This window comes from Eleginops maclovinus, chromosome 13, assembly GCF_036324505.1.
Source record: "Eleginops maclovinus isolate JMC-PN-2008 ecotype Puerto Natales chromosome 13, JC_Emac_rtc_rv5, whole genome shotgun sequence".
Taxonomy (NCBI): Eukaryota; Metazoa; Chordata; class Actinopteri; order Perciformes; family Eleginopidae; genus Eleginops; species Eleginops maclovinus.
This window is the reverse complement of record NC_086361.1, coordinates 22,372,232-22,385,046: the sequence shown is the minus strand read 5'-3', so window position 1 is coordinate 22,385,046 and position 12,815 is coordinate 22,372,232. Positions and strand designations below refer to the sequence as shown.

General features: G+C 40.3%; 1 protein-coding gene across 2 annotated transcripts; it reads right to left on the bottom strand.

Annotated features, from left to right (window-relative positions):
- Positions 1-6,941: 6,941 nt before the first annotated feature.
- LOC134874645 (replication protein A 32 kDa subunit-like) lies at positions 6,942-12,805 on the bottom strand. Of its 2 annotated transcripts, XM_063898725.1 has the most exons (9): positions 12,672-12,805; positions 12,538-12,593; positions 11,928-12,029; positions 11,184-11,297; positions 11,040-11,111; positions 10,854-10,961; positions 8,505-8,570; positions 8,004-8,101; positions 6,942-7,280 (listed from the first exon to the last, which is right to left on the bottom strand). In XM_063898725.1, the coding sequence occupies exons 1-9, from the start codon at positions 12,682-12,684 to the stop codon at positions 7,199-7,201; spliced, it is 711 nt and encodes a 236-aa protein (XP_063754795.1). In that variant the 5' UTR covers positions 12,685-12,805; the 3' UTR covers positions 6,942-7,198. The 2 variants fall into 2 exon arrangements, with proteins under 2 accessions (XP_063754795.1, XP_063754796.1); XM_063898726.1 differs by lacking the exon at positions 12,538-12,593 and having other exon boundaries at positions 12,672-12,744.
- Between the last annotated feature and the right edge of the window lie 10 nt (positions 12,806-12,815).

Here is a 12,815-nt window from a genome sequence, read left to right as displayed (position 1 = left end):
GCAGAGAAGAGGTCAGGGTTGATGGGTCAGTCAAACAACAAACCGGACTGTAAATAAAAATCCTGTAACAAACATACTTAAGTTAAACCATGAGGATTTTTAACTGTACATAACAAGTAGTGTTGATGCGTTTTGGATACTTTAGAGGACGAGATATAGTGACTTAAATTTCCCCAATTTTGTTTTTCATTGCACTTGAAAGTCCTTTGATTTTGTGGAAGTATGAAGTTTCTAAGTTCCCCTTAAAGTTATATATAATATTTTAATTGTTTCTTCCTCTTTTGCAGCAGCTAACATGCTAATTGCAGTTGTGTTTTTGGACCTAGACATGGAAACCCAGTGAGTTTAGCAAGTACGCTGCAAATGCATTCAGCAATATTAATAATCTTCAGGATTATGACTTTAAGGTTAAGGAGGGATTGTGGCCATGCTTGAAAGAAAGTTGCGTGGATGTTTTGTAGAAGATCGGACGCAAACTGTGGCCAACTGCGTATCCATGACCGGGAGTATTTTCAGGTCAAGATGAAGAAGAAGAGGAGAGGCAAACTGTGGCATATTTTTATAAGAGTCTATGGTTATTTAGAAAAAGATATTTGTGACCTGGAGCTTTTTGAGGTCAAGAAGATCAAGAAGAACAACAAGAACAAGAAGTAGAAGAAGAAGAGAAGCAAGCTGTGGCATATTTTCCTGAAGCTCCTGAGACTAAACTGTCTCCCCAGTAAAGACCCTGTATGTCCAACACTTCTAAACTTCTAAGCAGTCAGAACAACTTCAGAGGGGTGAGGGTCTGTAGGGTGACAGGAGGCAGTAAAGAGAGGAACAGCAGACAGTATGGGGGGGGTGGGGGGGGGGGGGTAGTGACAGGGGATGGCAGGGTTGGAGGGTGGGAGGGTGAGAGGGTCGGAGGGTGGGTGTCACCAGGTACGACTCCCCCCTGTCTCCGGAGTTTCGCCTGGCTGATCAGAGCCGACAGGAAGCTGCTCCAACCTTCAGTCAGCTGTCACACAGGGTCACTCTGTACACAAACGTGTGCGTGTGTGTGTGTGTCGGTGTGTGTCGGGGATGACAATTTATCATCATACCAAGTTTGAATAGTTCTAACTTCATTATTCATGACTAAAGACACTATTTAACATTATTAGTATGTTTTTATTTTAATTTCATTACATAATTAGCAACAAATTGTGCAAAAATGAGGCTTTTATTTTGGAAATCCTCAAGGACTCAAGCACAGGAAACATGCATTTCTGTGTGTGTGTGTGTGTGTGTGTGTGTGTGTGTGTGTGTGTGTGTGTGTGTGTGTGTGTGTGTGTGTGTGTGTGTGTGTGTGTGTGTGTGTGTGTGTGTTTGTTCCCCCCTGCCCAGGAGAGGAAATGATGTGCTGCTGAATTTAATTTCTCTATAATTTCTATTATCTTGGCGGTCACGGGCTAACACTGGGGAGTGAAAATGTAGAGAATAAAAAAAAGTTGGATTAGAAAGAGAGGGGGAGTGAAAAAAAGAATAAAAAGAGAGGGAGTTCAGAGGGTCGTATATCATTAAGCAATTGAGAAAGTTAATTAGGCAGCTCTGATAATTATTGCCATGGCAACCTGAGCGCACTCATGCAGATTTGATTAACGAGGTGCCATTTATCTGTGTTGGTGAGGCAGCGTGCACAGAGCTGCAGAGACCCCTAAAGGTGGAATATATGTAATGTACGCTTTGTTTGTTATATTTACTTTACTGTAAATGCATGCAACATGAAGACTGAACCTTCTTCTGGGGGAAAGCTGCACTGTTTTAGCAGAATAGGGGAATAGGGTTGAAAACAGCTTTGGTTTTTTATTTTGAGGAAAAATGTAACTTTTGAGAGTGTTTTACAGTCAAATGTTTGCAGTTTATGTGTCTGTGAGAGAGAGCAAATGGCATTACACTGGAGGAAAAGGACAAGTTTGTGAATTATAGAGGAAAACATGTCAAAGTGGCACATGTTTCCTGATCTAATGTGAAACACATGCTTTTTTAATGGAAAATATGTCTTTTGAGAGGTTTTCCCATTAAAATAAATAATGTTTCTGTGTCTAAGAGACTGCAAATTGCATTGCATTGTAATATACTTGTATAAAAAGTATATATATATGTAGGTAGGTTATTATTCCAATATTACACATTTACATACCCCTATTATACCTGTATTACACCGACATTACACCCTTATTATACTCATATTACACTGTTAATAGACCCATATTACTCCAATATTACTCACTGACAGCCTTTCAAATGACTGTATCCCAAAGGACACAGACACCATTAAAGGGTTAAACAAGGAGTCGTCAATGTGCTCCAAAATAACTCTCAATTTGGGCAACGGCGCGAGTGCCTTTAAAACTGGGCATCCTCCATGTGTTGATGAAGAACAGACCAGAAGGTGGGGGGGCTATAAGAGACTGCGTTGCATTGGGGGAAAGAGAGAGTGTGATTTACATACAGAGGGGTGTTTGTGCATTACAGTACACATGTTGCCCTCTGGTGGAAAAACAACATCACTCTAAAGCGCGCGTGCTCTCTGCTGAAGGCTTGTTAAACAGCAGGCGGGCTGTGCAGGCTCTTCATTATGTGCAGGGGACGATTATTAATGGCTGTTAAGAGCGAGCAGTACAGCAGTATAATGTGAAGAACAAAAATCAAATAATAAAGTAATGAAACATAAGAGGAGTCATTTCAAACGCAGGAGCTGTCAGCGATCAGCACGGGATTCAAACAGGGAGAAACAGATAGGTGCTCAAAATCTTCAGAGGATACCTCATCCACATGGGGAGGGAATGACACATTTAGCATGGCCATGAGACATGCTATCAAAACCAGTTTGCTGGAGGAGAAAAAAGATCACTTAATTAGCACTTTTTTTTTTTTTTTGGTGCCATAGATAGCAGTGTTAAAAGTGAGCACATGAAAGTGAAGCGCGCACAGTGGGAGATTTCTCCAGGGACTCGCTAATCCTCCATCTCACACGCGGAGGTATGGATTATTATACAAATATCCTGCATCCTAATAACAGTCATATCAATTAAAGCCCTCTCACTCTTAAGTCTTTCATAAATATCTGACAATGGCACATGGTGTAAAAATAGCAGGAAATAAAATCACTGTCACGAGTAACGGCTTCTTCATTGAGGGCGTTTGAAGTCAGTCGTCACCCCGCGGTTCGTAGCCTTGTCTCAGCCAATTACGGCTGTGTCTACTACTCCTCTCCGGCAGCGTGGCACTTCCTGCCTATTTTTATATTGAAATCAGCGACCGGCCAAATACTATTCACACAAAGGAGAAGTCATGCAGAAAGTGGTCAGGAGATATGAGACACTTTGAAGACTAAACTTCTGCAAAACCTGTTTCATCTCTAGAGCTGTGTGTGCTTTAAATTCATATTCAGCTGTTAAAGAAACGCTTGCTATGTTATATATTGCTCCTGCTGATGTTCAGGTGTATATCAGTATGTAGTGTCTCTACTTTAAAGAGTCCTCTCCTGCTGATGTTCAGGTGTATATCAGTATGTAGTGTCTCTACTTTAAAGAGTCCTCTCCTGCTGATGTTCAGGTGTATATCAGTATGTAGCGTCTCTACTTTAAAGAGTCCTCTCCTGCTGATGTTCAGGTGTATATCAGTATGTAGTGTCTCTACTTTAAAGAGTCCTCTCCTACTGATGTTCAGGTGTATATCAGTATGTAGTGTCTCTACTTTAAAGAGTCCTCTCCTGCTGATGTTCAGGTGTATATCAGTATGTAGTGTCTCTACTTTAAAGAGTCCTCTCCTACTGATGTTCAGGTGTATATCAGTATGTAGTGTCTCTACTTTAAAGAGTCCTCTCCTGCTGATGTTCAGGTGTATATCAGTATGTAGTGTCTCTACTTTAAAGAGTCCTCTCCTGCTGATGTTCAGGTGTATATCAGTATGTAGTGTCTCTACTTTAAAGAGTCCTCTCCTGCTGATGTTCAGGTGTATATCAGTATGTAGTGTCTCTACTTTAAAGAGTCCTCTCCTACTGATGTTCAGGTGTATATCAGTATGTAGTGTCTCTACTTTAAAGAGTCCTCTCCTGCTGATGTTCAGGTGTATATCAGTATGTAGCGTCTCTACTTTAAAGAGTCCTCTCCTGCTGATGTTCAGGTGTATATCAGTATGTAGCGTCTCTACTTTAAAGAGTCCTCTCCTGCTGATGTTCAGGTGTATATCAGTATGTAGTGTCTCTACTTTAAAGAGTCCTCTCCTGCTGATGTTCAGGTGTATATCAGTATGTAGCGTCTCTACTTTAAAGAGTCCTCTCCTGCTGATGTTCAGGTGTATATCAGTATGTAGCGTCCCTTTATCTTTCTCATACTGCCTGTGCTGCAGCACCTCTTTTCACCCTCTGTCTGAAACCAGAGCCCAGTCTGCTCTGATTGGTTAGCTGGTCGGCTCTGTTGTGATTAGTCAAAAGGCTTAGAGATGTCCCGCCCCTTAGCTCACATCTCGTACAATGTGTTAGAGCGCTAGCCCAAGTTTTCCGTAATGATGTCAAAATGTTCCGGAACTTTGGGATTTTAGCCTTTGCAGACCATTTACATGCACTAAAACCTATAGAACACACTGCAGGAGAGGGAAAACTCCAGAGGCAGAATAGGAGCTTTTTTGGTGACACCTAGAAGACCATCACCTGGACTTTTATCATTTTGATTTTGTATGTTGTAGTTGTTTTTACTGTTAATCCATACACACAACATCTATTGCATGTCTGCCCATCCCTGTGTTCTCCCCGAGGTTTCTAAAGATGTTTTCCGATTAATTCTGGGTTTTTTTGGGGAGTTTTTCCTTGTTACTTCAAGGCTGTAAAGACAGAGTGTGTGGCACGACTGTAACCCCCTGAGACTCTTGTGTAGTTTGTAACATCGAGCTATAGAAATACTATTCGATTGATATTTACATTTGCATTCATGAAACCAAACTGAGTATTATGTGTTGGACTCTGGATTCTGTTGTTTTGGGGCTTCCTCCTTTCGTTTCAAATGAAAAACTGGCGCCGGCTTTGAATTATTAATGTGTCTACAGCTGTCAATCTGCAGCTGCGTCAGATCCACAGAAAAGCAGATTTCTCTTCTGCAAATGGAGTTTGAAGCCGCTCACATTCACCAATCTACAGTTTTTTTTACGCCCTGCTGGGAACCGAACAGCAGCAAACAAAGACGTCTCTGCGGCTCTTCAGGCGTTTCCCAGCAGGGCTTCAGCTCCTCTCCCTCCCCTCCCCTCCCGCAGACCCCCTGATGAGGCGACGCTTTGGGTCCCTGGGTTTTCTGCAAAATATGTAAACCCATGTGGACGCCCTGAACCACGTGGAGGAGTCTAACTGCTGGAGCTCGTGTGGATTCAAAAACCAGAGAATATTTGCATTCATAACTTCAGAATGACTGGAGGATGGAGAAATCATGAGAAGACAAAACCACAATGGCGATGTTCTGTTTTCCTCATATTGTCTTCTCTAGAAAAGACTGCAAAAAGGACCACAATGCACCTCTTCTTTAGAGGACTATTTCCTTTATAAACTTGATCTCAGGTGACACGTCTCAGACGTTTTTTATGACTAATAATTGAGCTTTTAGGAAGGAAGTGAACCTACACACGTTAAGATTACATGTTAAGACCCTAACTAGTGTCTAGAATACCTTTTTTTAATATATACAACTCAACAGTGAGAAGTAGAGACAAACAGCATAGAAACTTAAAGAATATATAACTGTTTGTACCTCATTTTTTCCTCCTTTGAGATGTGGAGAAGCCTCTAAAAAATGACCACAATGCGTCTGCTCTGGGGCTAAAGAAACAAACGTACATGCACTTAATCAGAAGTAAAACAAACCTTCATTTTATCGACTTATGGCTACTTTTAGGGAGAGTGAACTCAGCTTACAATCTTCTGCCCTCTACTGACAACCTCAACTAGTGACTACAACACATCTGTTTTGATTAAACAGCTCTTAGAAGTCTTAAATATGATTTGGCAGTGGAACCTTGGAAAATGACAGAAAGCATGGATAACATGAAAATGGCCAAAATGACTTTCTACCTGAACTTGGTGTGTGAAAAAGACTCTAGAAAGGACCACAATGCATCTGTTCTGGGACAGAAAAACCGGAGCAGTTAGCATGCTAAGACCTTCATAGTCTTTATATAAACCCTCCCTTCACTCACATACAAAGCATACATAATGCACGACTGCACTGTATGCGTTTAACTCTTTTACATCTCATTTTCATGACCTATGTTATCTCACCGTCTCACGGGAAACTCCTGAGAGATACAGCAACATCTCACCCAAACACACTGAGCAGCAAACAACATTTGGGGACAGGGCCTTCTCTGCCAACGCTCCCACACTCTGGAACAGTCTACCACTCCACGTCCGCTCTGCCCAATCCCTGCCCATGTTCAAAAAGCACCTCAAAACATTTCTCTGCACTAAGTCCTTTGATCCCTAACCCCCACTCCCCTTTTCTCCTCCCTATTGGTAAAGCGACCTTGGGTACCATGAAAGGCGCTAGACAAGTTGAAGTTATTATTATTGGAAAACTATAGGAAAGATGTACCTCAGTCGAGTTGAATCGACCAAAATTGTCCCTCCAGGTGGCAAAAATCCCCAAAACAAAAATGACACACACACACACACACACACACACACACACACACACACACACACACACACACACACACACACACACACACACACACACACACACACACACACACACACACACACACACACACACACACACACACACACACACACACACACACACACACACACACACACACACACACACACACACACACACACACACACACACACACACACACACACACAGACAGACAGACAGACAGACAGAACTGGACTGAAGTTCTTAATGAAGACAGCATGACACACATTTTAAACTCAATTCTTTATATACAGCCATCAGGGCCTTTGCAGGGTATCCAAACATCCAGTCCATAAATAACTTAAATAATATATATTTCAAAACAAAAAGAGCCTGAGGAAATCATCCGTGCATTCAGTCTAAAAAAGTAATCAAACATATCAGCTCTAAACTCAGGAAGAGTCTGTCTCTGGGACGGCTACAGTCCGACATAATTAACTACATCTAACAGAGCTTTAAATGAGCCTGTGGGTACAGCGATGTTCATCCTGCTAATGGTCTGTGGACTTGAAATGGTTCTCGTCGATGGTGTGGAAGACGAAGCCTTTATCCATCAGAGACATCAAAGAGGATCTGTGCAGGAAAAACTCACACTGACTTTGATTCTCCATGTGCAATACTAATCAAAGCTCCCCTATTATATTCCAGCTCTCAGATATATACAGAACCTGTCTCTGATTGGCATCCCATAACCCTCTTCCACCCTGTTCCTGAAGCGCTGATTCTGTGCCTGTAGCTTTAAATGCTAATGAGCTGCTGCTGGCCACGCCCCTCAGAGATGATTGGTTCAAAAAAACACAATGGTGCGGATTTGGCATAAAAGTTGACCTTTAGGGTTATTTTTGTGCTATAATCTGTTTATTCAGCATTAATATGTTTATTTATACTCATCAGGAACTGCATATATAGAGATACAGATATGTGTATTGTTGTTATATATTGTAGTACAACGTGCACATGTGTGGCATAATGTCTTGTGTTGTATAAATGTATTTTATTTTTACACATTTTATGTTTATTTTAATATCTTTATTCCAGATTAATTGTATTTTTTTAATTGTTAATTACACAGTAAATGTATTTGCTGTCCTGTCTTTATTGTTAGTAGGCTTCCACAGGTGACTCCAACTTCGCAACTATGAATTGTGGGTAATTCCCCCAGTCTGTTATCTTTGCATTTTATTCAAAAATGGAGCATCTGTCAAAAAGCTCATTGTGATTAATTAAATATATGGATGTTTTTTGTGGCTTTTGAACCATCCGCTATGAGCTGAAAGGTTAGTAAAATGAGGTTACCTGATGTCTCTGAAGCTGAGGAAGTCCAGCTTGCTCTGCAGCTCCTGGTATCCGACCCCGATGTCCCGCACAGATCCTCCTCTGATCACATGCAACACCTCCACAGGAAGCAGGAAACACTGTATGACTCTCTGACTGCATGTTTAACGTCTCATCTTCAGTGACAGCAATCAGCCTTTTCTACACACTAGGTCACACACATTTCTCCTCATACAGTGGAAAGTGTTTTAGATACTTTATAAAATTATTTGCAGGTTTTTGCAATATTTTGTAAACGGAATCACTAAAAATAAGACAAAATATTATATATTATTACCACTATTTATTCTTCAAAGCACGATTTTGTTTGTATTTATGGATAAATGCAAACATGAAGGTTTTCAGGGATGCAAAAACAACAATAATAACAACAACAACAATAACAACAACAACAACAATAATAATAGCCTTTGAAACTCCTGCAGTATTACCTGTGTGAACTAACCCTTTAGACAGACTCACCTGACTCTGGATGGAGGACAAATCATCTCGTGGGACAACAGTGACGTTCATGTTCACATCGAATCTCTGCAGAAAAACCAGAAACAGACGGAGAGAATCCTGAATATGTGCGGAGACACCGACTCAAGTACTGCACTTATGTACAATTTTCAGATACTATGCTACTTTGTACTTCTACTCCACTCCATGTATTTAACACCTTTAGTTGCTAGGCAGATTAGGATGAATGATGGTAAATATAATCTCCCTTAAATCAGACTGTAGTTCACCTGCAGTAAATCCAGCAGCTACCCTGCAGTATACAAAGCCATTCAAACTAGCTGCACCTTTACCAGCTCTGAGAACACTTTAATGATCAATCATTATAAAACATATCAGAGATATTATTCTGAAATGGACCAATCAGACAATGACTACTTTTACTGTCGCTACTTTAAGTACATTTAGAGGAGAGTACTTTCTACTTTCACTGGAGGAACATTTAGAATACTTTTACTGTGACAGAGTATTCCTACACTCTGGTACTTCTACTTTACTCAAGTACAAGACCTGAGTACTTCTACTTTACTCAAGTACAAGACCTGAGTACTTCTACTTTACTCAAGTACAAGACCTGAGTACTTCTACTTTACTCAAGTACAAGATCTGAGTACTTCTACTTTACTCAAGTACAAGATCTGAGTACTTCTACTTTACTCAAGTACAAGACCTGAGTACTTCTACTTTACTCAAGTACAAGATCTGAGTACTTCTACTTTACTCAAGTACCAGATCTGAGTACTTCTACTCAAGTACAAGACCTGAGTACTTCTACTTTATTCAAGTACAAGATCTGAGTACTTCTACTTTAATCAAGTACAAGATCTGAGTACTTCTACTTTACTCAAGTACAGGATCTGAGTACTTTTACTTTACTCAAGTACAAGAGCTGAGTACTTCTACTTTACTCAAGTACAAGATCTGAGTACTTCTACTTTACTCAAGTACAAGAGCTGAGTACTTCTACTTTACTCAAGTACAAGATCTGAGTACTTCTACTTTACTCAAGTACAAGAGCTGAGTACTTCTACTTTACTCAAGTACAAGATCTGAGTACTTCTACTTTACTCAAGTACAAGATCTGAGTACTTTTACTCAAGTACAAGATCTGAGTACTTCTACTTTACTCAAGTACAAGCTCTGAGTACTTCTACTTTACTCAAGTACAAGATCTGAGTACTTCTACTTTACTCAAGAACAAGATCTGAGTACTTATACTTTACTCAAGTACAAGATCTGAGTACTTCTACTTTACTCAAGTACAAGAGCTGAGTACTTCTACTTTACTCAATTACAAGATCTGAGTACTTCTACTTTACTCAAGTACAAGATCTGAGTACTTCTACTTTACTCAAGTACAAGACCTGAGTACTTCTACTTTACTCAAGTACAAGAGCTGAGTACTTCTACTTTACTCAAGTACAAGACCTGAGTACTTCTACTTTACTCAAGTACAAGACCTGAGTACTTCTACTTTACTCAAGTACAAGAGCTGAGTACTTCTACTTTACTCAAGTACAAGACCTGAGTACTTCTACTTTACTTAAGTACAAGACCTGAGTACTTCTACTTTACTCAAGTACAAGATCTGAGTACTTCTACTTTACTCAAGTACAAGAGCTGAGTACTTCTACTTTACTCAAGTACAAGACCTGAGTACTTCTACTTTACTCAAGTACAAGACCTGAGTACTTCTACTTTACTCAAGTACAAGATCTGAGTACTTCTACTTTACTCAAGAACAAGATCTGAGTACTTATACTTTACTCAAGTACAAGATCTGAGTACTTCTACTTTACTCAAGTACAAGAGCTGAGTACTTCTACTTTACTCAAGTACAAGATCTGAGTACTTCTACTTTACTCAAGTACAAGATCTGAGTACTTCTACTTTACTCAAGTACAAGACCTGAGTACTTCTACTTTTACTCAAGTACAAGATCTGAGTACTTCTACTTTACTCAAGTACAAGATCTGAGTACTTCTACTTTACTCAAGTACAAGACCTGAGTACTTCTACTTTACTCAAGTACAAGACCTGAGTACTTCTACTTTTACTCAAGTACAAGATCTGAGTACTTCTACTTTACTCAAGAACAAGATCTGAGTACTTCTACTTTACTCAAGAACAAGACCTGAGTACTTCTACTTTACTCAAGAACAAGACCTGAGTACTTCTACTTTACTCAAGAACAAGATCTGAGTACTTCTACTTCCTCTGCCTGTAACTCTTGTAACAGAACTACACACCTGTAAAAGCATTCCCGATTCATATTGTGACAGATACAGCTCAGTTCTTCACGGTGCTCACCTTTCTGAAAAGCTGCATGTGAGCCTGAACCACCTCCAGGATGTGGGATGTGATCTCATTCAGGTCTGTGATAACCCGGATGTGTTGAGCCTGCAATGACCTTTCACCCTGAAGCGACAAAACAAAGGAAAACGTCACCAGAAAAAAAAATCAATCAAACCCTAATTAAACTCCTCGTTGACTCACAGTAGAGCTGCGCAGACTCCCAATCACCTTCACGTAAGTTCCCGGGGTGGCAACCACCGGGGGGGTGCAGACCTGTGAGAAACACCTCGTTATTATAGGTGTATTTCTCAGTGGTTTCTAGACTGCAGAGCTCCTGTTACTGGCCTGTGTGTTCACCCACTGCCTGACGGTCAGAGGAGGACCCGTCATGTCGTCCACACAGTACTGGATGTATTTCACAAAGGGAGCCAATTTTCTGACCACGCCCACGACAGACACCTGAGGACGCAAATACAAGTCATCATTGAATTAGATTTCTGCTGTGTGTTTGAGTGGCTTTACAGTGCCAGGATTTACAAGTTCTGAATGGTGTCCAAGAAAGCACTTTTTTTGGACAAATCTTCATTTTTTGACAATCTTGGAAAGTTTTATACTGACAGCGTGTCACAATATCTTAGTTTGTATTCCCCCTCAACCAAAGCTACATCTGTTTTTCACATTTCCTCAAAACACTTTTGGAATAGGCATAGAAACCCTTTGCCAGAAGTCGACTAAAGCCATTATTTGGAAGTCCTAATTCTTTAAAACAACTCCCACAGCCAAGAAAAGGAGTTCAGGAAAGTCTACTTGCACATCAGGTTTATTGAGTACGTGTCCATCTTCAAAAACAACAATTCCAAGATAAAAAAGGAAATTAAATTGAGTATTAAGTCCAGCTATCCATACCTGAGTCCTGTGCATAAGTGAGTGAAATCTCTGAAACCTCAGATGATTCATCAGTTGAGCATTGAGGATCTCATTGGTGAGTGGAAAGGTTTAAAAAGCAAGGTCATGCAGGTGCAAAGGAAAGTAAGTATGGGAGATGATGGAATATGCAGAGTGGAATCCTCCTGAGTAGACGTTTCCTACCTGGTTGAACTCCAGGTCAGCGAGTGCAAACGTGTCGCTGCCGGCTTTAGACGCAGACAGCAGCTGAGACACGGAGCACGGCAGCATCTGAAGGACGGACATCTGGGGAGAGGAAACGCATCAAATTTGAGCTGTGAATATATGATTTTGAGGGTTGTTTCATCCGATTGCAGCAGGAGTAACATGCATGTTTCAATACTAAAGGTGTTTGCAAGAAGGACTATGATTGCTACTTTGGATTTGGGGAGTTTTATTCAAATTTATAGCTCCAAGGAATTAAAAAAGAATGTGAAAAAGATGTTAACAGAAGATTTTGACATTTACAAGTGATAAAACATCAAGCTATGTTCATTCTATCTCAATTTTAGGCAAAATAACTCAACTTAAAACCTATTTTTAGTCCAAAATAGGTTTTATTTGGTGTAAATCTGTTTTTTTTAACCATATTTTGTGATAATGAGTTGGATCTAAGTTTGCTAAAAAGGTGTAACCTCTAGATTTGGGTAAGGAGTTATACTTTTTGCTTTATAAAACGGTCTAACCAGAACCAAAGCTTCACAGTTCACATTAAACCAACAGCATATCAGGTATTAACACAGAGTAGAGACACCTTTGACTCCACTGCTGCGCTGCTGCTCACTCCGCCTGCAGAGGGCTGACTGCAACCTGTGCACAAATGCTAAACACATTAAAACAATGAGGAATAAATAGTTCTAATATTGTTTTTCAGTTCTGATAACTTACTTTCGCCCCACATGATGAAAGACCTTCAGATGTAACGTCACATCAGCAGCTAAGAGTGAAGCTGGAACAGAAAACTGCAGCTGAATGAGCGAGCAGGTTCCTCCTCCGTCAGGTGAACTCAATTAGAGCAATCAGCAGAGGAGA